The sequence below is a fragment of the Rattus norvegicus genome, chromosome 1 (genome assembly GCF_036323735.1).
Source record: "Rattus norvegicus strain BN/NHsdMcwi chromosome 1, GRCr8, whole genome shotgun sequence".
NCBI lineage: Eukaryota > Metazoa > Chordata > Mammalia > Rodentia > Muridae > Rattus > Rattus norvegicus.
This window is the reverse complement of record NC_086019.1, coordinates 183,991,727-184,016,298: the sequence shown is the minus strand read 5'-3', so window position 1 is coordinate 184,016,298 and position 24,572 is coordinate 183,991,727. Positions and strand designations below refer to the sequence as shown.

The following is a 24,572-nucleotide window of genomic DNA, read 5'->3' as shown; positions in this document are numbered from 1 at the left end:
GTTCAGATCTCAATTCTTCAACACGCTGCATGCACGTAATTCTGAGCAAAATAATTAACCCATGGCTACTTATCATCTGTAAGTCAGGCAATGGTAGTACTTACCTTACAGGGTTTTCCTCCTTGGGTCAACTGCTACTAGGAGGAGGGTATTAAGGACTATTCATCACATTTTTGGAATTGAGATTAAAAGTATACATAGCGTAAAATTCACCAGCATGAATGTTTTTTTCAGGAATATCAATCTCATTGTCCTATAGCCAATGCCATCATTCTTAATATTTTCATCTTTGAGAATCAAATCTCTGACTCATTAAACAATAGCTTGCCACCTCCCCCCATACCCTGACAGGTATAGCTGTAGTTAACAGGAGGGATTGTCCAGCACCATGGGGCTAATAAGAATGCTTACACAGGAAGGAACTCCAGACACTTGCTATCATGTGGATGGACCTTGAAGAATATTTTAAACTAAAGGAAATAGCCTGGTCCCAAAGTGTCGGGTTCCAGAGAAGATAAAGATAAAAGATTCTGAGGAAACATAACCAAAGATATATGGGAAGCAATTCACGTAATTAAACAGACTGGCTAGTCCTGAGCAACGGTGACACTTGAAATAATAGATCTGCTGACACGGAAGGGAGGCATCTCACTGTGCCCTAACCATAGACGAAGAAAGCTCACAAGGTCCTAACCCTAGACTGCCTGCACCTGAGGAGTGCTGACCCTGGATGATGACAGCACACGCCTTTAATCCCAGGATCATTGCTGTGAATTCAAGACCAACATGGTCTACAGAGCGAGTTCCAGGACAGCTAGAGCTACATGGAAAAACCCTGTCCTGGAAAAAAAAAGCAAAAAAACAAAACAACGACGAAAAGAAGGACTGAGAGCAGGAGAAATCCTCTTCCCTGGGGAAGAGCCCTTAAGTTGCCTTAAGTTGGTTATCCAATACCAAGAGGCCAGTCCTGAAATCATATACATACAAGTAACATTGTTAATGAAACAAACTCCAAGGATTTAAGAGAAATCAAGGCAGTGAACATGTTGGAAGAATGCAGGGGGAGGGGGAAGGAATGAAGCAATTACATATTAACTTTAATAACAACAACAACAATAATAATAATAAAGAAAAACATTTTAAAAACAGAAGAAAATATTTGGAAAATGGTAAAGCAATCAGGGAGACCAGAGGAAATAACAAATGTGCATGTATTTGTTTGAGATGGAGTCTTGCTATGCAACACAGGCTAACCTAGGACTTGGGATCCTCTTGCCTTTCGTTCCTGAGTTCTGATGCTGCAGGCCTGGGTCACCACATCTGGCTAACATTCCTTTTTACTTCTGAGGCTGGTGGGTGGGAGTGGGGATTGAAATCATTAGCCCTGAAATGGATATTCTCCAAAGAATCCTTCAGAAATTAAGCTGTGAAATAAAGGCATTCACAGATGAAGGAAAATCAGAGAGACTTCTTCACAGCTAGTGGGTCTGATCTGAAAAAAAATTAAAAAGAAAGATCTCTGGAGGTAAAAAGAATGATATTGAGAGATATGAAGCCTCAGAGAAGAATAGATCCTGAGAAAGGTGAGGATTCCCCGAGCAGCCTGGGCTAGTAAGATGAGCAGTGTCTGTGAGCTCAGCATTTATTTGGGAGACCCTGCCACAGAGAATCTTCAAATTTGAGGAAGACTCACAACATCAACTTCAGGCACCCACACGCACATGCACAGGCACGCACACACACATGAACAAACACATGCAAATAATAATGCAGACATATCTACACTTCAAATATATGCCATATATGCATATACCCCACACAAACATACATGGGAGAAGAAAATAAAAGGAACTCAAACAAGAAGAATCTTGATTGATCAAGACAAGGAGACAGCTCAAATTACTAAAATCTAGAAACAAGGAGTGAGTGTCAGGTCCAAAAGAAACTATTTCCCCAAATTTTAGTAGTTGGAGAAAAGCCAGCACTGCTCAGAAACTTGTGAAGCTGATTCTGCTCTAGCAAAGGAACCATTTCCCTTATCACTGACAGGAGAGACAGTGGCTAGTGTGGTGCCTATTAGCATACCGAAGTGCATGCTGGCCTCCAGGCTTCCTCACTATCACAAGTACCTAGTTCTCCTCACCTCCCCTACCTTACACTCCCCCAGCTCATCGGCTTCCCTCCCCACAGCTCCTCATTCTCCTTATAACCCTGCTATTGGCTGTCCTCCTCTGTATTTCTCTCTCTGCTGCCCCAAGGTCTCCCTCTGTTCTGTCCTTTCCTCTCTCTCTCTCCACTCTTCTCCTGCTTCTCTCATGGTTAGGTCCAGCCTGCTGGCCATGCTCAGTCTACTTCTTCCTCTCTCTGCTCTGGACTCTTCCAGGTGCCTCTGTTTCTTCTCTTGGTCGCATAGTTTGTGTAATGAGAAGACATCACCAACCTTTTCGACATAAAAGAGATTGTAAGAAAATTCTATGAACAGTTATGGGCCAGTGGTTTTGTCAACCTAGATACAGCTAATTCTAGAAACACAGAATATACAAATTCCAAGAACAAATAGAAGATCTAAACAGACGATTTATAATAGATCAAATCAACAATATAACAACCTTTCAACAAAGAAAAGACAGGATTAGATAGTATCTGAAGTGGGAAAAAATTTATGCTGATTCTTTCTTGGTTTTCCCAATAAGTAGGCTAATTCCTAGGTTAAGACTCAGGCTCACAGTAATGTTCCACTCCAGATACAGCTGCACTGAGGACCTTCACAGGTTAGGGCATCTACAGTTCTTCTGGCTTCATATTTCACTAGAGCACCAAACAGACAGAGGAACTTGTACCCTTACAATTACAGTATATTACTGATGAACAGTACACGAGAGGCATTCAGAGCCAGGGGATGGGGCCCAAGTGCTTCCATCCCCTTCCCAGAGTGCCTCCTTGTACAGCAACCTGTTCACCAGAGGCTCTCTTAGTTCATGAGATTTTCCAATCCAGGTTCACTATGCAATTATGACGGATGAAGTCAATAGACCTTGGAGCTTCAATTGGTCTGCAGCCTTCCTCTGTCTTAGAGATGATAGCCCCAAGCCTCTGATCCTAATAGTTTATTCCATGGGCAACATTCTCCTATCCTGAGGCAAGCTACAGCCTAATGCCAAGAGTCACTGTGTTAGGCTAAACTCACGGGAAAATCAAAAGCAGCTGGTTATGAGTGACAAAAGATATGCCTACTATCAGGGTTTCAAAGAGTGTTGGAGATCTCTGAGCCGGGGACCAGGAACAATGTTTATAAACACATAATATCAACATACATACCACCTCCAGCTCCTGCAAACAGTGGAGGAGGGAACGCTCTCTAACTCACTCCATTACTTGTACCCAAAACCAGAGAAAAACACCAGAAGCAAACTACAGTCCAATACCACCTAACAATATGAACGCAGAACCCTTAGCAGTACTTAACAGTTCTGGATTAACAGAATCCAGAAAAATATTTAGGCATCCTTATAATACAACATCTGGTCACAGTGAAGTAGATTGATTGTCAGATGTCAATTTATTGTTTTGTTTGTTGAAGGCACTGCTTGTCCTTAATACCAGACATCACTTCACCTTGTTACCTAGACAGAGCAACCTGGACAGGGGTCAATGCCATTGAAAACTTCCAGTCCCAGGTGGCTATTGTCTTTAGTGACTTGGCACTTACACCTGTCAACTGTCATATACATCTTGAAAAACAAAAAGATAAATACCGTGTCCTGCCTGCCTGCCTGCTCACCTCGCCTTGTAGTTTTAGGGTATAAAATAAAGGCATACTGGATCCCGAACTGAAGCCTTTCAGGTGCTCTCCTGGCTTCTGCCCACTCCTGGCCTCTCTTCCACTCCCGATGGTGAGCATCTCAACTGAAGTAGAAGAGGCATCGGCTAAGAACACTTGACACATGAGGAGTGGAAGTGCAGTTCCGCAATATGACAGATACATCCTATTCAATAGTGACTAACCTCCTCAGACTACAAGAAGATAAGGCTGTCTGCATCGATTCTCACTCCATATAGTCATGGGAGTGGTTACTAGAGCAACCGGGCAAAAGGAAAACTGGGTTAAAGAAGAACAGGGGAAGGAAGAAGGCAAGAAAGAAAGAGGAAAGAAGAAAGGAGATAGAGAAGAAGGGAAAGAAATCGCCACTGAAACTATAAAGGAAAATAATAAACTCTACTTCCTTTAGAGATGTTTACACACAATATCACATATAGAAAACACTGATGAGCTGGCAAAATAAACTACTGGATCAAGTTTATACTCTCAGACAAGTTGAAGGAAACAGATGAATACACACACAAAAAAAAATCCTTGTTTCTATTTACTAGTAATGAACAGTCTTAAAGATCCAATTACATTTGCAAGGGCATCAGAAAGTAAAATACTTAAGAATAAATTAAGCTGAGAGAGCATGAGACTTGCACACATGGCTTTAACAAAACAAGAAGGGAGGAGAGGGGGGAGGGGAGGGGAGGGGAGGGGGAGGGGGGAGGGGAGGGGGAGTGGAGGGGAGGGGAGGGGAGGGGGGAGGGGAGGGGGGAGGGGAGGGGAGGGGGGAGGGGAGGGGAGGGGGGATGGGAGGGGGAGGGGATGGGAGGGGGAGGGGAGGGGAGGGGGGATGGGAGGGGGAGGGGATGGGAGGGGGAGGGGAGGGGAGGGGGAGGGGAGGAGAGGGGAGGGGGGAGGGGAGGGGAGGGGGGAGGGGAGGGGAGGGGGGAGGGGAGGGGAGGGGGGAGGGGAGGGGGGAGGGGAGGGGAGGGGGCAGGGGAGGAGAGGGGAGGGGAGGGGAGGGGAGGGGAGGGGGGGAGGGGAGGGGAGGGGAGGGGAGGGGAGGCTAAGACCAAAAGAAGCAAAGGACAATCCTGTATTCACAGACTGAGAGACCAACCACGGTCACACCAGAAATGCCCCAAATTTGGTCTTCAGCTCAAACCCCAGCTGCCTTGAACAGGCTGGTCCTAGGAATGCTGAATGGAGAACGATGAGGGGAAGGAATCGAGTTGGCAGGCCCATGCTTCCTGATATCAACACTTTTTGCAGCTTGTCAGTCACCCTAGGCATAGATCAAAACTGAGAAAAGCATAGGCAGAGTCTGGAAATGCTCCACGCCCCACGCCTAACGCCTAACGGACATCCTACTCGCCCACTCGCCGGGGAAAGGACACGATTTTCACCAAATGGGCTTAACCAACAATCCCAGGGCAGGGGAGTGAAATTGGGTTTGAATCTTGTGTGCTGTTCACAAAATGGTGAGTGACTTGGAATGGTGGCACCAATAACAGACTTTGAGAATAAACAGAAGCTGTGAGTCATCACTCAACAATGCGTGCTGGGACAAAAGGTGGAAGGAAGGAAGCGTTGCCAAATCAGATGCTGGACACAGAGAGTAGCCCTTAAAATGCAACAAAAGACAAACCAAATAAATAAGAGGCTAAATAAACAAATAAAAATTAGTTCTAAACGGACATTTCCATGAAGAAACAGATAGCCAAAGGCCTCGTTAAAAGATCCCCACATTAGTACTCAGAAAAATGAAAAGTAAATGCTCAGTAGGCCTCTGCTTCCCCTGCCATCCACGTTACGTTCCGTATCAAGGAGAAAACAGAAAAGAATGTGTGCCCAGTGGTGGTGAGTGGGGCAGAGCATATTGGAGAGCAGGTCGGCCGCTTACTTCTCAAAGAGCCAATTGTCCAATTTCTATATGACCCTCCAGTTTCACCCCTAGAAAATATAAATATGTCCCTACCCTGTCACTCCTCCCCCAAAAATGTGTAGACCAGTGAGATGGTTCAGCAGGCGAGGACGTTTGCTGTCAAGGTTGATGACCTGAGTTTGATCCCTGGAACCCACATGGTGGAAGGAGAGGACTGACTCCCACATGTTATCCCCTGACCTCTACACATGTGCACACACATGAAGTAAATAAATGTAAAATAAAATATGTAAAAATGTTCACAATGTCATCGTAACCCCAAAGTCCATTCAACTGGTTAACAACTACATATGATGAGGTAATGCCCCACCATGGAGTCTTGTTTGCCCATATAAGGAATGATGTATGTTACGATAGGTAGGAACCTTGAAAGCACTGTGCTAAGCAAAGCGAATATGATTCCCTTCATATGAGATGTCCGGGCTCCACTGATCCAGACACATGAAAAGAGCAGCAGTTGCCGGGGCAGCAGGGAGTAAGCAGTGGAGAGCAGCTGCTTAATAAGTGCAGGATTTATTTTGGGAGTGAGGAAATATTCTGGAATTAGGACAGACATTACGAGTGTGGTAAAGGGCACTCAAAAATATGGCTAAACTTATGTTGTGTGTTACTGTAATATTTTAAGCCAGTGAGATTAATAAAGAACTATTTCTCACTGTAGAGGAGACACAGAAGTCAAGTAACTTGCCTCAAGTTAGGTTAAGACTAAAGCCACTAATTCTGGATCCTAGAATTCTTCCTTCTAGCCCCCAAACTGTGAAAATGGTCCTTATCAAAATGGAGTCATGGTAGGTGGGATGGTGCGTGCTGTTAACCCCAGCACTAAGGGGACTGAGGCCAGAGGATTGCCATGAATTTGAGGACAGCTTTGGCTATATAATGAGTACAGGTTAACAGGTCTTAAAAATAATAAAGGGGCAGGGAGGGGAGGGAAGAGAAGAGAAGGGTCATAATCAAACAGCCACACCAAGAGTTGAGAGGTTCAGAAGGTAACACAGGCACATACTGCACACTAGCCCCAAGAATGCCTAAGAGCTCTTTTCTTCTGTTTGCTTTTTGAGGCAGGGTCTTGTGTTGAACATGCTCTATCTCCTGCCTCAGCCTCCAGAATGCATGGATTACTTACGCACATACACTCCGCACACTGCCTCTTGCTACGGAAGTCACCGTCACAGTCTCCTCTAGTGAACTGCAGTCAACCCCTGCAACAAATCCTTGTCAGCCCTAAGCTCTGTTTCAAAACCCAGGGCGGTGGACTTCTGCCCTTAGACGTGTCCCGCCTCCATCTTTGAGATTGATGTGCCTTGTGTCCACAGCATGCACTGCTCGGACACTAACTCTTTAGAGAAGCAGTTCTCAGCGACCCTTTCACAGGAACACATATGTTTACATTATGATTCATAACAATCGCAAAACTATAGTTGTGAAGTAGTAATAATTTTATGGTTGCGAGTCATCACAACATGAGGAACTGTATTAAAGGGTCCCAGCACTAGGCAAGTTGAGAACCACTGCTTTAGACAGTCAGTTCTCTCTTTTAGGCTGGCAACACACGTACACAATAAAATTCGTTCCTAAGTCCCTGTGGGTGGGCGTGGAGGAGTCTAAGGGCAGCTGCGGAGCAGGTCCAGACTTGACACACACCTCTCAGACTACACAACAGCCACGGCCACCACCACGGCCACGAGGGGGCGCGCGTCGCCCGGGCACCGCTCCTCTTCTCAACGCTCTAGCCAACCGCCTGGCGGCGCAGATCCAATCCCGACTGGGGTGTGCGATGGGAACGGGGCGCGCGCCTGAAGGAGCTGCCTGGGTGTCTTCTGAGTGCACCCTGGAGCTTGGCTGGCACACTTGCTCCTTTAGAACCAGAGATTCGTAGTAAAGTCAGCAAGACCGTTGAAGCGATAGCAGAACTCAAAGGTCCAGATAAATGTACTTTTGTACATTTCCAATTTTTTGAATAAATATTTAGAAGCTATTTTAGAGTCATTGGCACTGTCTAAAGTCCGTTATTCTGACTTCTATTTAAATTTGTTCATTGTTATTCTCCCTTGGTTAATTTTTATCTTTTTAAAATCTGCGGTTTTAATATTTCTCTGAGCATTGACTTATTTACTATGTTTGTCCAGTAAATCTTGCTGAGTCAATATTGCTGCAGCCTAGGGACTGGACGGGAGTGGCCTGCTGTCACCTTCAGCGTGTTGGCATCCGTCTAGGGAGCAGCAAGCGACCCACCTCTTTCTAGATCTGTAGGGGTCAGCAGAAAATTTCCCCTGGCAGAGATACTGCCTCAGGGAAGACAGGGGAGAGACACAGTAGCTTCCCCTGCATTACTAGTGAGTTTATTAATAGTAGTCTTTCTTTTAAGTCATTAGGACACTTAATAATAGTTGGATTGTTTTAATAATAATAAAAATTAAAGCGGGCTCTGGTGGTATACACCTGCTGTTCTAGCATTTGGGAAGTCAAGACAACCCTTGACTATATGGGAATTTTGAAGCCAGTGTGATCTACATAAGACCCTGTCTCAACAAAACAAAATAGTCAGGAGAGATGACTCTGATATTAGCGCTCTTCCAGAGGACCCTAGTTCAGTTCATAGCATCCGTGTATGGTAGCTTACACCTGTAACCTCCAGTTCCAGGAGATCTGACGCCCTCTTCTGGCTTCCTTGAAAATGTGCACACATGCCAACACACACACACACACACACACACACACACACACACACACACACACACACACCGAATGAAACCTAACTGCTTCTGACTCGCTGGATGACCTTGGACAAATCCCAGAGCATAAATAGTAAGGCTAACAAGAGCATCTCCATACCTCAGTGACTGCTGGTGTGGTCAAATGAGATAGACTGTTCCCGCTATTATTATTTCGAGCCCTACTCTGGGTCAGAATAGTCCCTCTTTTCTTTGCGTTCCCAGATGCACTCACTTTCTCCATCACTGGTCAAGGGTGAGGTGTCACTACTCCATCAATGGTGGAACGTTAGGTATCATTGCATATTGCCTGCTCTTTAAATACAGAATGAACTCCTTAGGGAAAACAAATACACAAACTGCATTTTGGCTCTTTATATGACTGAGGTCATTACCCTTGTCTGAGACTTCAAGGTGAAGGTTGTTTTGTTTAACCTGGGTCAACTATATGCTTAACACAACAGCTAGAGACTAGGGATGGTGTCGGAGGAAGATTGGGAATAGAAGAAACTCCAGAAATAGATGAACCAGAGCACTGAGAGTACCCTGTCACCTCATCTGCCTTTCTCACAATACTAGCCCCAGGGGATCTGGTGTGGAGGATCAAGGTGGAACCAGAAAGTCCTCCTCACACACACACACAAAGTGTGCTCAGGAATGTGGAGATGGCTAATTACAGGAATGGGAACAGCAGACTCAAGAATTATCACTCCCAGCCTGTCGCCTTGATTCCAATCTAGGGCGAAATGCCCTGGAATCCAGGGAGTTGTGGTGGGTGGCAGGGGAGGGGCGGGCCCGATGGGCGGGGCGACGATGCTCCGCCCTGGGTGGCCCGCCCAGCACTGCTACTTAGGCAGTGCGCTCATTTAGGGCTCAGCTCCTGGAAGTGGAGTGTGTGCTGGACCCGGGTTCGAAGGCAGGCGGCGAGATGAGGCGGGCGCCAGCGTTTCTGAGCGCCGACGAGGTGCAGGACCACCTCCGCAGCTCCAGCCTCCTCATCCCGCCCCTGGAGGCCGCACTGGCCAACTTCTCCAAAGGTCCCGACGGAGGGGTCATGCAACCGGTGCGCACCGTGGTGCCTGTGGCCAAGCACCGAGGGTGAGTGTAAGGGACCAGAAGGGGATGGGAGAAACGGGAAAGAAAGGAGCGAAGGAATGCGGAAGGAAGCGGTAGGAGAAGGGAGGAGAGGATTTGTTTGATCTCTGCTAATGACAGCTGCCGCTTAAGGGGAGGGAACTAACCCACGGGCATCTGCCAAGAGGACGCTTTTCAGGTGTCACCTGCTATAATTCAACTCGCTGTCCTTGGCAAGGGAAGTACCAAGGCTGTCGCTCTGCTGGTGGAAAACTGAGAGGTAGAACGACTTGGTGAAGCTTACAGAGCCAAGAAGTGGCAGGGTTGTGATGGCTTTCTGGTCCAGAGCCAGACCATGAGTCCTGCCTCAGGGAAGGGCAGAAGGGCAGAGGAATGAGCTCAAATGGGATGGCGAGCCAGCGGAGCAGTAATGGAGGAGGGGAGATGAATGGGACTTCACTGAACACTGAGCATTAACTGGAAGGAGTTGAAACTGCTCTCTCTCTCTCTCTCTCTCTCTCTCTCTCTCTCTCTCTCCTCTCAGCTTCTTGGGAGTCATGCCAGCCTACAGTGCCGCTGAGGATGCACTCACCACCAAGTTAGTCACCTTCTATGAGGGCCACAGCAACAATGCTGTCCCCTCCCACCAGGCATCAGTGCTTCTCTTTGATCCCAGCAATGGTTCCCTGCTGGCGGTGAGCAGCCTCTTCTCCTCTGGGGCAGGGAGGGTAGAGTAATTCTCCCCTGGAATAGAGTGTCCCTTGGGCCCGAAGTTAAGCCTAGAAGCTAGTGAGAAGCAATACGATCACAAGCGACCAGACAGGAGCCATCAATGGTGATCTGTGCCAGGCAGCATCTGTTTCTAGGGCCTCTTGTGCCGACAGCGGTGGCGAGCATGTGGCAGTAGAAATAGCGATCCTGTTATTCGTGTTATTATGTTCTGGTCACATTCAGATACAGCAAATGCACAGCTTGAACTAAAGCTGAAGAAACATGCATTCACTGAAGCCCTCCCTGTGTGGAGCAGAAGACACAGTAACCTGTGGGTGTCTTCCTGACATCTCTTTATCATTTAGCAAGGTGTGAAAGGAGCCATAGCTCACATTTACTGAGTGATTGGGGAGGGGAGAGATGTGGAGTTCTAAGCACATTACCTGTGTAATGAAAACTACCCAGGATGTACATGATCCTGTTATCCCCACTTCAGGCATGTGGAGTGAGTCGTAGAACAGCTGTGCTCAACTGAACCCTCTAGTAAGAGGCAAGGTTGGACCTGAAACCTCTACAGTCTAAGCCAATGGTGTATCCAGTCTAAGACTAAGCTCTACTGACTTATCTGTTTGTTTGCTTGCTTGCTTGTTGTGTGTCCTAGGCCAGACACAACACACACACACACACACACACACACACACACACACACACACACACAAGATCCTCCTCCCTCAGCCTGCCAAATGCTGAGTATGAACTGGGTGATTGATTTCCTGTAAAGGTTTGTTGAGATCCCTGAAGCTCAGGTGAGACCCTTGGTTTGAGGTCACACAGCTGGTCAGTGAGAGCTCTCTTAGGTCCACGTGGTTGACACTGGTGTTGATACTCTTACCACCTAGAGTCCTTCAAACTGGCTCTCAGACTCTCGCCCCCTCTCCTTCCCCTCTGAGTGTCTCAATTCACTAAGAAATCCAGCTGCCCGTTACCCTACTAGAGACGAGGGTCTAGCTGTTCTCACCCTGCGCCCACCCAGAGGCAGTAGCAGCCGTGCTGCCTACGAGGAGCCCCCGCTCCTCGAGCATCAGCCCTTCCTTCACACCAGACGGTGGTGCTTTGGGGCTGTGCTGGGTGCTCCGTAGCTACAGGACTCAGCTCCTCCCCTCTAAAATGAGAACACTCACCTTTGGAGCCCCAGCTGAGATGAATAAAAGGGTTCACAAAATGCTCAGAACATCCTGGACGCCAGAACCTCCTAGGATCCTTGGAAGCCAAGGATAATTTGATTCCCACCTAGGGATTCCATTTTCTTGGTTTTCCTTGTACCAGTACAGGTTCGAAAACCACTGAACTGCACATCCCAAGCCAGAGTCAGCTTGAGTCCTTCTCAAGGTGACATCTGGGGACAGTGTCTTTCCAAAGCTCTTGAGATGGGAAGTGGTGTTCATATCCCTGAAATTCACCTCAGCTTGGAGATCTGAGAGTCCCAGGGCACAAAAACAAGATAGGTGATGTTTGAGCGATTACTATATGCACTGGCTTCCCTCGTGGAGCTGTATTCAATGCTCTCAGTACCCTCTGCACTGTTGGCATCACCTTCGCTTTTACAGATTGAAGAATGCAGTGCATAGATATTAGTGCTCAAAGCCAGGTAGCTCATAAGTGAGGAATGAGATCTGAGAGGGACCCTAAGCCCCGCATTCACTGTAGTTTCTACAGAGCTGCCTTTCTGAGTTTCAGTCCTGGGAGGGCACCTTCCTCACTATCTCTCCTTCCTCCAAGGTCATGGATGGAAATGTCATAACTGCAAAGAGGACAGCAGCCGTCTCTGCCATCGCCACCAAGGTAAGACCAGAGGAGAGGGAAGGGACGCAGAACTTATCTTGGTCTGCCTTTGCCCATAGCTGTTCCTTTGCACATACCAAATATGAGTTACTAAGTGAGCACAGTAATTCACAAAATTACTATGGGCCACATAATTCCAAATACCTCATATGCACAATTCCTAATCTTCCTGTCTCACAAAAATAGAGTGGAAAAAGATAGAGACGCCAGATGTCAACATCTGGCCTGCAAACACACACACATGTGTACATGGACAGCTGCACAAATGCACAATAACTAAACGTAGAATGTGGTTTGACTTTTTAAAAGAATTCAATAGATCTTTAATGTATTACATACTAATTACTAATAAATGTTACTACACATTTAACTATTTTATAATTTTTATTAATGAGTAAATAATTGGTAGCCTGTTTACAGTTTGCTGAAATAATAACACCCTTCGAAACCCACATTGTATGTTAGAAAGATGAAATGAAGCAAAATAAAAAAAAAATACAGGAATGGAAGTGACTTTTTAAAAAAATGGGATCTCAGTATGTTGCTCAGTTTGGACTTGAATATTTGGTTTCAAATTGTTCACTTGCTTCAGTCTCCCACATAGCAAGATCTACAGGCGCACACTGCTATTTCTGACTAAAGAGATGACATTTCATTGATTCAGAAATGCCCTCCCTGACATTGGAGTGCTGAGAGAAATCAGCGAGTGAGATATGGAGACATACGGCAGAAGACCAACAAGCGATGCTGGCGGCGTGGGCCGCAGTGTGGAGCCACCCCATGAGAAAGATGGGGGAGTTGCACAGGGTATAGCCAAGGGAAGGAAGTTTAGAGTGGGGTATTCAGCTGGGATGATGGTGCACACCTGTAATTCCAGCACTTGGAGCTGAGGCAGGAGGATTGCCCTGAGCTATAGGGCAGCCTGGACTTACATGCTGAGACCATATATCAAAAGGCAAAGTAAAGGAAAATGGGGCCCTGTGGGAATGATTGTAATTTTTTTATTAACTTAAGACTGACAAGGGCTTGGGATGCTTGTTTTCCTAGGCATAGCGAGAGTGCCATGGCCCAGAGGAGGGTTGGCATGGCAGATCAAGTGTTTAGAGTGTTTAGATGGTAGATGGCTCCTGAGGAACAACACCTAAGGTTGACTGCTGTCCTTCACAGGTGTGCGCGCACACGCACACACACACACACACACACACACACACACACACACACACACACACACACACAGAGGAGCATACCAATAGGAGTATCTAATATAGGGAGGGTCCCTGTCCAGACCAAATGAGATCATGAGAGTTAAGCACTAGCACACAGTAGGTGCTCAATGAAGCTCCTTCCTTCCTGCCCCTCTCTACAGAGGGCCAGCAGAAACAAAGTGACATCTCCAAGATGCCCACCCACTCTTGACAGTAGCTGAAGCCTCCTGGCTACCTGAAAACACTGACCTTCACCACTCTGTTTCTCTCAGTTTTTGAAGCCCCCAGGCAGTGATGTGCTGTGCATTCTTGGGGCTGGGGTCCAGGCGTACAGTCACTATGAGATCTTCACAGAACAGTTCTCCTTCAAGGAGGTGAGTGACGGTGGGCCCTGGGGAGCAGGGAGATGGGACACGGGCCCCTAGGTACAGGCTGGACAGTGGGGCTGAGTCTGGCATGGGTCATCCTTATCTTTATGATTTCCTCAGAAGGACTGTGAGGTCTGATTACCTGTTTTCAGACTCATGGCTCCCAGGACACGCACCTGGGGATGCCACCACCCACCCAAGTGATTCTGTGACACTCCTGGGTATCAGCTGCACTTCCAGCCCCTCCCGGTGCTCCTCTTAAAAGACTCTGGGAGTCTACCTGTTTAAGGCTATGGATCTGGAATGGGGGTGGTTTGAGGCCTGGTGAGCAGGAAGCACAGCCTTCCCCCACTGCTGCCTTCCCCCTCTGTGGCCATCATTTCACTGGAAATGTTTAATCATATATACATATATATATATATATGTATATATGTATATATATATTCATCTTAATGTATGCCTGTGTGAGGGGTGGAACCAATGAAAGTATGGATTTTTATGATTAAAAACAATACTGCTGTCTTGGGAAATATAGACTGTGAAGAAGAAAAAATAGAAAAGAAAACTAGCCATTTATCTGTTTTGTTTTGTTTTTTTTAAGACAGGCAAGTAATTTCCAAGGTTCTCTTGTCTGCATTGTAGAACAGCTGACTATTCTGTGTCTTCACCAACAGCTCCAATGTCACGGTTCCAGATTACAGGAACTTTGTATCATATTTGCACCATTTCTATCAGGAAAGTTGGCACAGCTAGCCATTACTTAGCACTGGTATATTGAGCCGTCTGCCCTGCTTGATGAGCCTACATGAAAAGCTCATTTCTCTTTTTACCATATTTGCTGATGACAGAATCTTCTGGCCTTGTTTAGTTGAGGGCTGGTGGCCTTGGATCCAGACTGGTTAGAAAACTCCCAAGAGCTCAGCCCTCAACACTGCCAGCACTGCCCACCTCCACCATAGCACTTTCCAGGACTCTGATTATGGCTTCCACAGTTGGTCTTTTCATCTGCTGCACCTTTTACCTAAAAAGTGTTTATTCGCTTTTTAATCCTTCCTTATGCTTCATTGATTAAGCTCTTCCATGATAAATACTTTTCATGAATCTTGTACCTGCTGCAACTCTGATACAGGGTTTCAAACACAGGCTAAGTTCCACACTGCCTTTACCCATTTCACAGATGTGGAACCTGAGGCTGAATGGGGGGAAATCATTGTAGGAATAATACAAAGTAAAGGAAGGGTTGGTGCCAAGTCTACATGGCTCCAGAACCTTCTCTGTAATCATTAAACCATTGAGGTTGTGTCCTGACCTAAAACTGAAAAGTGTCCACCTTGTTTAGATGGGGGAGGCATTTTTATTTGTCTGAGTAGATATCTGTTTCAGTTAATGCTGTGTCCTTGATCAAGTGTCCATTGTTTAAAGACAACATTGTCATCATCAGAGCAGTGTGGGTGGGTGTGGCATCTGCAGGGAAGAAATACACCAGTGTCCCTCCTGTCACCCACTCTAAGGTGAGAATGTGGAACCGCACCAGGGAAAATGCTGAGAAGTTTGCAAGCTCAGTGCAAGGAGATGTTCGGGTCTGTTCATCAGTGCAGGAGGCTGTGACAGGTGCCGATGTCATCATCACAGTCACCATGGCAACGGAGCCCATTTTATTTGGTGAATGGGTGAAGCCCGGGGCTCACATCAATGGTAAGGAGGCTTCTCACTCCCAGACTGGATCTGGGCTCTGTTTGTAAAAGTGCTTTCTCCATCATACAGAATGGTTTTTCTCTGAGTCAGGGTCTCACTATATCTCCTGGCTAGCTTTAATGCTAGGTGTTGTCTATAGCTGTCTATCCCCACTCCTGTCTACACCTTTTTTTAAGGGTATCTGCATGAGCCTATGGTTAAGGAGTGTAGGCAGGAAGACGGAGGGTTGGAGGCTAGCCTGGGCTACATAGAAACAGAGAACCTGTCTCAACAAAACCCAAAGGCAAGAGAAGGACGGGTGCTCTGAAAAACTGTGTCTCAAATGTAAAAATAAAATTAAATGTAAAATTGGTCATTATTTCGCTACTGAATGTCCTGCGGGATGGAACATGCCACAAATGGTCAGCCACAACTTTATTCTTAAATGTGACAAAATTCAAATCCTAATGGACAGATGAATACCGCTTTTTTTCTTTTTGAGACTATGTCTGTCTGTGTGGCCTTTCAACTTTTAATTTTGCCTCCTGTGCCCACCAAGATTTAATTCACCCTAGCCTGAATAATTTGTTCTTAACATAGAAAACTATAAACAATTTCCAAAAGTAATTACAGTACAAAGGGTTTTGTGTAGCATGTGATTGCTTTTAATGTATGTACTGGGAAGTGGGATGAGAGGGCGTTCTAAACATAAGGACCTTGGGGGCCTCTGAAGACCTTCAAATAACTTTAGAGATTACTCTAAAAGAGGGACTGTATAAAATACTTACCTATAGTAGGAGCTGCCCTGAATTCTATATGTGTATTTGTATATGTGCATGCACGTGTGCCCATGTTTGTACGTATGTGTGTGTTGATGTTGGATGTTGTCCACAGTGACGCTCCACCTTATTTTTGAGACAGGTCTCTCACCAAATCCAGCACTCACTAATTAGCCAGAGGACTCCAGGGATCATCTGTTTCTGTCTGCTGCCCACCCACTCCACAGTGTCAAAAATATGCATAACTATGACCACATTTTTTACATGGGTGCTGGGTATGATTTCACAGCATGTACTTGACTGTTTAGTCTACCTCTCCAATCCCCTTAATTATGATAGGTGTATGTGATATATATATATATAAATGTTAGATATAGTCACTTAATCCTTCCAGCAACCTTAGGAGATAAAAAATAATAATTATCATGACCCCTAATTTATAGAGGAGGTAGACTAAGGCTAGGAGAGATTAAGTAATTTCGAGAGTCAGAGACTCTTGGGGGCAGAGTTGGGTTTAAACTGAGGTAGTCTGTCCTCAGAGGTTGGGCTTTTGAACAGTACTTAACATTTTCCTCCAAAAACAAGTCTGGTTTCTGATTTGACATTATCACAGAAGCCGAGATCCCTGCACACACAGGCAGATGAGAAGCAGTAGTCAAGTCAAGAGATTAGCTGTTCATTCATAAATGTTCACAGAATGTGCACCACGTGCCAGCCATTGCTGTGGCTGCTGAGGGAAGCCACAGGAAATGGAGCATCCAAGAATATGGCTTTCCTGTTACTGTCGTCCTAGGGATGGGAGATAAACCAAACAAGGAAAGACTTAGGCAGATTTTCCTCGTGGGGAGAGCCTGGCAGTGGAAAAATGAGGGAGAAGTTGAGGCGTATCCTTTTGATCCACTCACCAGAAAGCTGCCCTGGGGTGAGTTATGGTTGTGACCCAAATGATAAGGAAGAATAAGTCATGTCAAGAGCTGGAGGGAGGATGTTCTAGGCAGACAGGATTTCAGGAAAGGGCCCCTGGGGGTGGGCGGATGAGCACAACCATCTGAGGACTAGGCCAAAGTGAGGTTGAGGCCTTAGTCTGCAGGGGATTAATGTTGTGACACAGGTCCAGAAAGAAGCTAAGAGGCGGCTGAGGTGGCAGGTAAACGGTGGATCCAGGTGTGCTTCTTGGAATCAAAACTGCCTGGCAGAGCTTGAGAAATCCAGACGGACAGTTCTCAGTGAAATGTGCACCCTGGGGCAGGACTGAAGCTGCATCTGACTGACTTGGGTTTGGTTTTGTTTTTCAAACTTAATACAACACACTGAGAATCCACTCAAGGTTAGACTGGTTCTCTGCTTAAAGTCTCCCAAGGATGAAATCGATGTTTACTAGGATATCCCCTCGTCTAGACTCAGAGGTCCTCTTCCAGGTTCATGTGGTAGGAAGATTCAATCCCTTAAACGATAGGACAGGGGAACTGGAGGGTACTCTCAGTTCCTAAGGACCTTCTGCAGTCCTTGCTATGGGGACCCACTATCCTCAAAGACAGCTACAATGAGTTTTTATTTTCATTATCCATTTATCTATCTAGTATCTATCTATCTATCTATCTATCTATCTATCTATCTATCTATCTATCTATCATATATATGTGTGTGTGTGTGTGTATGTATGTATGTATGTATGTATGTATGTATGTATGTATATGTATATATATATTTTTTCCTGGAAAGAGATGATCTGATATGCCATCAAGATACTTCTTTTTATATTCCCTTGACCTAGGACAAGGTTGTTTCATGTGTTTACAAACCCTCAAATTGTGCTTTATGAATCTGTGCCCCAGTGATGACAGTGAACACCAAGGACAGGTTTTCCATACTCACAGAGCCATTAAAGGGCAGGCCTGACTCTCTCTCTCTCTCTCTCTCACACACACACACACACACACACACACACACACACACACACACACACACCTCCTTACTCCTGTCCTGACCACCCATTCATCCCAACAGAGGATTCTTCAAGACCTTCCTTGTTTCTAGCCCCACTGAAGCAAGGCGAGTTCTGATCTGGGTCAGACTGCTGACTTGCTGTTTGGTCCACATGCATCTGCCTGAGTGGCCTCACACAACCCCTTGAGAACCCATCCTGTGCTAGAAGCAGCTGCCTGTAGAAAGCAGGGGAGGGGGTAGCCCTGGAAACTGGAGGCTTTCTCCTACCAGCTTATGATTTATTTATTAGCTCCATTAGTGAGTACGTTTGTTCTATAGACTCCCCCTCCCCCCTCTCCCCAGCAGACTTCAAGGTGAGCATTGTTACACTGCTCTCTGGAAACCAGAGCTCAGAACAACTGGAAGAACATAAGAAGGCATATAAATGCTGCCTTGTATTTGGACAAAACTTTAAAATATTTTCAAAGACTAGCTAGCTACCCTGGGGCTGGCTCCAGCCAGCATACTGCTTTGTTTGGACCACAGAGAAATCAAGGAAAAACGTATGCAAATAGATTTCCTGCTCCTCTTCATAAACAGTAGGGATGGAAGGCAGTCTGGAGACAGCGCATGCCCACTCACAGGTAGTAGCCATGCTGGATAATGCTGCCCCTGGAGAAGTGCACACTCTCTTTTTTGTGTGCCCAGGACCGCAGCATTCCAAATCCGTGTTGGCTTTGTTCCCGTTCATTTCTTCCTGCCTCTGCAGGCATTTGGTTACAGCCTGTGTGTTATTCTATGTCCTTGGAGCAGAAGGCACGATACATTGGATTCGTTGTTCCAGTTTCTGCAAAGGGGATAAGTCAAGGCCTAATCAGTGTGTTTTGTGGGACGTTTGGTGGACTTTTTTTCCTCCTCCCAATCCTCCCCTTCATTTCCTTATCTGACTCCTCTTCCTCTTCTTTTAAAAGTGTTTGTGTGCACTGGTATACACGCATGCACGCCACCACACACATGGGAGTTGGAGGACAAATTCAGCTGTCGGTTCTGGCCCCCACATTGTTCGGGACATCATTTCTTGTTGTTCACCTGTGTGTTCTCCAGGCTTACAGGCCGACGTGGTTCCAGGGATTCTCCTGGCCCTGCTTTGTGTCTTACATAGGCCCCTGGGATTATGATATATATTATGGCATTTGACTTTCTGCAGATTCTGGAGATTCAGGTGGTCATGTGTGCATGACATGTGCTTCACCCACTAGGTTTTCTCCCCATCATCAGTTTTCTTGGTGTCATGGCAATCTCAAGGCCAGGTTTCCTTCTTTACTCCCTGTCCCCACCCCACCGAAGAAGTATGGGGATTGAGCTTCGGGGCTCACACATGCAGGGTAGGTGCTGTGTTGCTGAGCTAGTGACAGCCCTTCCAGCCTTATCACTGGGCTCTTTGTCAGGAGAAGAGATAATGGTCAAGATAAGGAGGATAAGGAGCAGTGGGGTCCTTTGTGTGGTTTCTACAGTTAGCTATCACTGCCAGCAAGGTGAGAACCTGGGCTCTTTCGGACCCAGCTTCACTGATAAGTTGAGTCCTTCTCTCATCACAGCTTCAATGTATGCATCTGTGAATGGAATTAGACATGGAAGAGTACTGAGGTCCATGAATAGCATGTGTAGAAAATATAACAGACATTACTTGCCTTATAAGTGAATGCTGGACTGGAGGTATGGCTCAGCACTTGAGACTGTGTGTACTGCTGCTCTTCAGAGGACCCAAGCTCAGCATCTTCCATCAGTGTTGGGTGGTCCACAGCTACCTGCAATTCCAGTAAAGGAGCATCTGACACCTCCAGCCTCCTCAAGCACCTACATTTACATGCATATACCCATACCGAACACACACACACACACACACACACACACACACACACACACATGTTTAAAATAACAAAAATAAAAGGCTTTTACAATTGAGTGCTGCTAAGTGACCATAAGAACTTACAGGAATGAAGGAGGGGGCGAGATAGAAAAGAAGAGCTTAGGTAATGGCTCAGTTCATGGGAGCATCAGGGCCTGAGTTTAATCCCCAGACATGGAGGTGTGCACCTGCAATCCCAATTCTGGGAAGGTGGAAACAGAACAATCCCTGGGGCTTGCAAAACCAGCTGAGCCTGAACAGAAAGCTGTGTGTCCCAAGGAGGGGCTCTGTCTCAGAAAACAAAATAGACAGCCATCTTGAGGAGCAACACCCTCAACCTCTGACCTTCAGATGCATCTGCATGCATACATGCACCTGCACACACACATGCAAATAATTTTTTTAAAAAAGGGAAAAATGGTAGGTGCTATTTTGAAAAGGTATTCTATCTTATTGGGAAGAGCTTGTTCTAGGAGATGAGAGACATTTTGGTCTAATGTCTCAACTCTTGCTGGCCCCCTGCTCAACTCTTTCTACTAATGTGCCCTGGGATTTCCTGGCCTCAGAGTCTGTTTTGTTATTTCGTAGCTGTTGGAGCCAGTAGACCTGACTGGCGAGAACTGGATGACGAGCTCATGAAGCAAGCAGTGCTGTATGTGGACTCCCGGGAGGCTGCCCTAAAGGAGTCAGGAGATGTTCTGTTGTCAGGGGTGAGTCTCTCTCAACAGCAGAGCCATTGGCTGGCCCTGGCTCGGTTCCCAGGGTTTCACTGCCTTCCCCTCTGGACCTTGGTCACCTCACCCCCTTGTAAGGAAGACATTCCCAAACATCTTGCAGCATTTTAAATCCCATTCCAGAAAAACATAACCATATGGCTATGACATGTGTCTTCACGTCCTTCTGCCTGGAGGGAGAATTGATATTTTTTCTGGTTTGCTGAGCTGTAAGGCAGTAGGATGGGAAATCTGTTGCAACCTGGAAACCTTACTAAAACTATATATCCCCTGACTGCCTATCGCCACTTATAATCAGGTTATGGAAACAAGCAGAAGCTGCCAATGTGCATGGTCAGATAATAGCATACCAATTTCTTCATAGACAGGGACCTGGCAGGAAGCCACCCATACACAATGATCTCTGTGTTTATGACATCAAATACACAAGTGCTGTCCCCAAAGGGTATCAGAGGGAATCTTCTTCTTAACCTCGTCCAGTTCACACATGGTGCTTTTTAAGATTAATTTCATTCTCTCCTGTTCAGGGGTGTCCTATACTGGCTTCAGAAGCTAGCCCTGCATGGGATGATGGTTTCAGCCCCAGTTAGCATGCATTTGTTTCACAGGCTGACATCTTTGCTGAGCTTGGAGAAGTGGTTTCAGGAGCGAAGCCTGCATACTGTGAGAAGACCACGGTGTTCAAGTCTTTGGGTAAAACTCATGAATTGTTCCCTGGGCACAAATCCAACCAAAGCATAGGGCAGGGAAAGGAGGAATGAATGGGTTACCAGGCTCCGAGGGTGAATCATTACAGAGCCTATTATTTGGATCAATCATTTACATGTTTGGGTGGAGTAATTAAGCCTAAAAACTGTAGAGTTGGATGGTCCTGGATTATATCCCTTCTATATCCTGCACTGGATATGTGACCTTAGGCAAGTCACTTGATGGCCCAGAGCCACAGTTTCTGTTGCCACCTGTCACCTTGAGTTCTTGTGACAGTCCAGTGAGATATACAAGGGGGGAAATGTTGTACCGAATCACTTGGTTAGGCATGAATGAATTCAGACGTCAATGTCCACTAGAGGAAGGGAGCAGGGACAAAGCTCCCCTTTAGGGTAATGACAGAGACACCTGCCTTAAAGGAGATTGAGATAGGAAGTTACAGTCTGAGACCCTTTCACTTCCCCTCTTCCCTGCCTCCCAATAACAGGCAACCATGAGGAGTCCAAACTACACCAACAGAGATGGGGTGGAAGCGTGATGAGGGGTGGGCTCCCAGTGGACAGTCTGCCCTTGGATTAACTCCCCCATTCTGCCATGTTTAAAGAAGCAGATGTATATGGGAACCAAAGTGATAATCAGCTATTATACTTAATTATAGTTAATTATTAATGGTTACAGGACTTTCCATACTTCTTCATACTGAGCAGCAGAAACCTTTAATATTTGTCACGGTTTTAAAGTTACTCTAGATGGCTGATTGTGGTGGCATACACCTTTAATCCCAACACTAAAAAGGCAGAGGCAGATCTCAGTAAGTTCAAGGCTAGTCTGATCTTTATAGCAAGTTCCAGTGCAGTCAGGATTATACAGAGAAACCCTGTCTCAAAACAAAACAAAACAAAGCAAAAAAAAAAAAACATGAAAAACCAAAACAGTAGTGTTCTGGCCAGCAGTGTGACCACTACAGTGAAACAGTATTTGCTGCCTATGAGAAGATTACTGTATGCATAAACTCCCAGTGCAGTGACCCCATGCATAAGGCCTGCACAAGAACAAGCCAGCTGAAAGACCAGCATGTCTCACCCCTAGCTTAGAGGCTGTTGGCAACTGAGGGCAGATTGGGGGTTGCGAGTCAGTGTTCTTCAGGGATGTGGCCCTTGAGAGGATGCCATGCACAAACGAGTATCACCAAGGAGACTTATTTCTACAAAAATGCAGAAAGCTGGGAGAGAAAGAAGAGGTGGAGATGGGAAGGAATTGAAGGCAAGGAAAGAGGGGATGGATTTGAGCATATTGTAGGCATATATGATATTAACATGTATGCATGTATGATCTTAACATGTGATAGAAAGTGCTCTGGCCACCCAGCACTATACCATCAGTCAGGATCCAGGCCTCGGCAGGTAGCTAAGTTTTTTTTGTTTAATTTTCGTGCACTAAAAGACTAGCAAAGGTAGTAAATTTCATCTAGTATCTGGTCTAATGACATCCCGCTGATCCAGTTGAGTCGGGAAGGTTAGATGGCCCCACTGAAGAGACGAATACTGTAGGAATCCACTTATTTGACAAGTTTTGTATTCCCACCTTGGGTGACTGGTTTATTGACACGCTCTCTCTTTAGCTGATATATGCTGAGCCTCTCATAGAATATTGGGTATAAAAATTAAGGCCCATGTCTTAAAAATTACAGATTGAACATGTCTTATCTGAAATACTTGTACCCACATGTGTTTCATATTGGATCTCTTTTGTACTGTGGAAAATGTTTGTAGATTGTTGACTAGGACCCTGCCCCTTGCCCCATATGAAAAACTGATTCCAAACTAGAGAAAGAATTGAATTTCAACATTATATTAAAGAGTTTTAGACTATGTGATATTTCAGATTACAAATCTTTAGATTAGGGACATTCAACATTTTGAGGACAAATGGGGGATGCTAAAGAGACAGGGTCAGCAAACTGTAGGCCAGCGGGCCCAACCCTATCAACTACCTGCAATTGTATGAGCCGTGAGCTACAATAATGTTTATATTTTTAAATGATTGGGGTGGATAAATAGAGAATCACTCTCAGGACACATAAGAATGATGGGAAAGACTGGACAGGGAGGTAGCTTAGTCAGGAAAATGCTTGCCACATAAGCAGAAAGAGCTGAATTCGGATCCCTCAGGCCTGTATAAAGTGCCAGGGGTGTGGTGGTAAATGGGTAGGCCTGTAATTCTGGTGTCCTGGAGGCAGAAACATGAGGGTCCCTGGGGCTCACTGGCCAACTAGTCTAGCCAAACCAGCAAGCTCAGCAAGAGAGCCTGACTCAGAACAAAACAAAACAAAACCAAAACCAAAAACAAACAAACAAAAACCCCAAGTAAGATGAACAATTAGGCTGTAATAAGATAACTAACACCAACACAGACCTCCTCACACTCGGGGAGGGGCGCCCTGGAGAGAGTGGTGAATTCAAGCTGTAGTGTCTGTAAATAAGAGCTTACCAGAACTCAGTCTCATTTGCTTTCCCTGTGACTGTGGGTACTTTCCATTATAAAGGCAGAAGTGGGCCATTGTAAGAGAGACCATATATGATTTACAGAGCTTAAACTATTCACCGAACCTCACGTGATATGTTACTGACCTCTGAATTCAACCTTAGAGATTAGAAAATGTGGCCATTTCCTGCTTAGTATCATACTCCTTTCCTTGATCAGCTCAGTCTGAGTGAACCTCTGAGTAGCAGTTGTGGTTATTGCCATGGACTTCAGCACACACATAGGGCGTCAGAAGATAGCCAGGGTTGTTTGAGGGCAGCGCCGTTCTGACACAAGTGAAACAAATTTCTGTCCATTGCAGGGATGGCAGTGGAGGACCTGGTCGCAGCCAAATTAGTGTACGATTCGTGGTCATCTGGCAAGTGAGCAGAAGGAGCTGTGCCTGAGCTGGATGGACGTCACGGCTCAAACGCTGGCTCAGTGTCTAGATCAAAGGAGGCCTAGTCCCCAGTGAACGGGAGTGAGAGTCACTCATAAGTATTGACATCCCTATTCATGTTTGTGGTTGGATAGCTAAACCCTTCTGTTAGGGGGTGATGGCCACATTACCTACCCTTGATCTTACTAGCCTTGTGTGTCTCTGAAATAAATCATTTCCAGTTCTTCCATGTGTACTTTGACAGCTTCC

The 24,572-nt window shown here is 45.9% G+C and overlaps 2 protein-coding genes across 9 annotated transcripts in view; one reads left to right on the top strand and one right to left on the bottom strand.

Annotated features, from left to right (window-relative positions):
• The window catches only part of Abca14 (ATP-binding cassette, subfamily A (ABC1), member 14), a 105,931-nt gene extending 98,417 nt beyond the window's left edge, over positions 1-7,514 (bottom strand). For 2 of the 8 annotated variants that reach the window (XM_039101174.2, XM_063280995.1), the window contains exon 1: positions 7,315-7,438. Coding sequence is in view for 4 of the 8 variants with exons in the window: in XM_039101170.2 (XP_038957098.1) it covers positions 6,883-6,888 (6 nt within the window). In the remaining 4 variants the exon portion in view is untranslated. Of the gene's footprint in view, positions 1-104; positions 4,395-6,882 lie in introns of those variants that run through there. The other 6 variants (XM_039101178.2, XM_039101177.2, XM_039101172.2 and 3 more) reach the window with 5 other exon arrangements.
• Positions 7,515-9,375: 1,861 nt separating this feature from the next.
• Positions 9,376-24,547, top strand: Crym (crystallin, mu). The gene is made up of 8 exons (NM_053955.2): positions 9,376-9,568; positions 10,089-10,239; positions 12,035-12,097; positions 13,575-13,676; positions 15,182-15,365; positions 20,547-20,668; positions 21,301-21,385; positions 24,246-24,547. Exons 1-8 carry the CDS (start codon positions 9,399-9,401, stop codon positions 24,308-24,310), a joined length of 942 nt encoding a protein of 313 aa, NP_446407.1. The 5' UTR covers positions 9,376-9,398; the 3' UTR covers positions 24,311-24,547.
• Positions 24,548-24,572: the final 25 nt, after the last annotated feature.

Bases quoted from the DNA above. Each gene is read 5' to 3' on its own strand.
- Crym (NM_053955.2), top strand. From the start codon at position 9,399: ATGAGGCGGGCGCCAGCGTTTCTGAGCGCCGACGAGGTGCAGGACCAC. The intron at 13,677-15,181 runs GTGAGTGACGGT...ACCCACTCTAAG, and splicing joins AACAGTTCTCCTTCAAGGAG to GTGAGAATGTGGAACCGCAC. The intron at 21,386-24,245 runs GTAAAACTCATG...TGTCCATTGCAG, and splicing joins CACGGTGTTCAAGTCTTTGG to GGATGGCAGTGGAGGACCTG.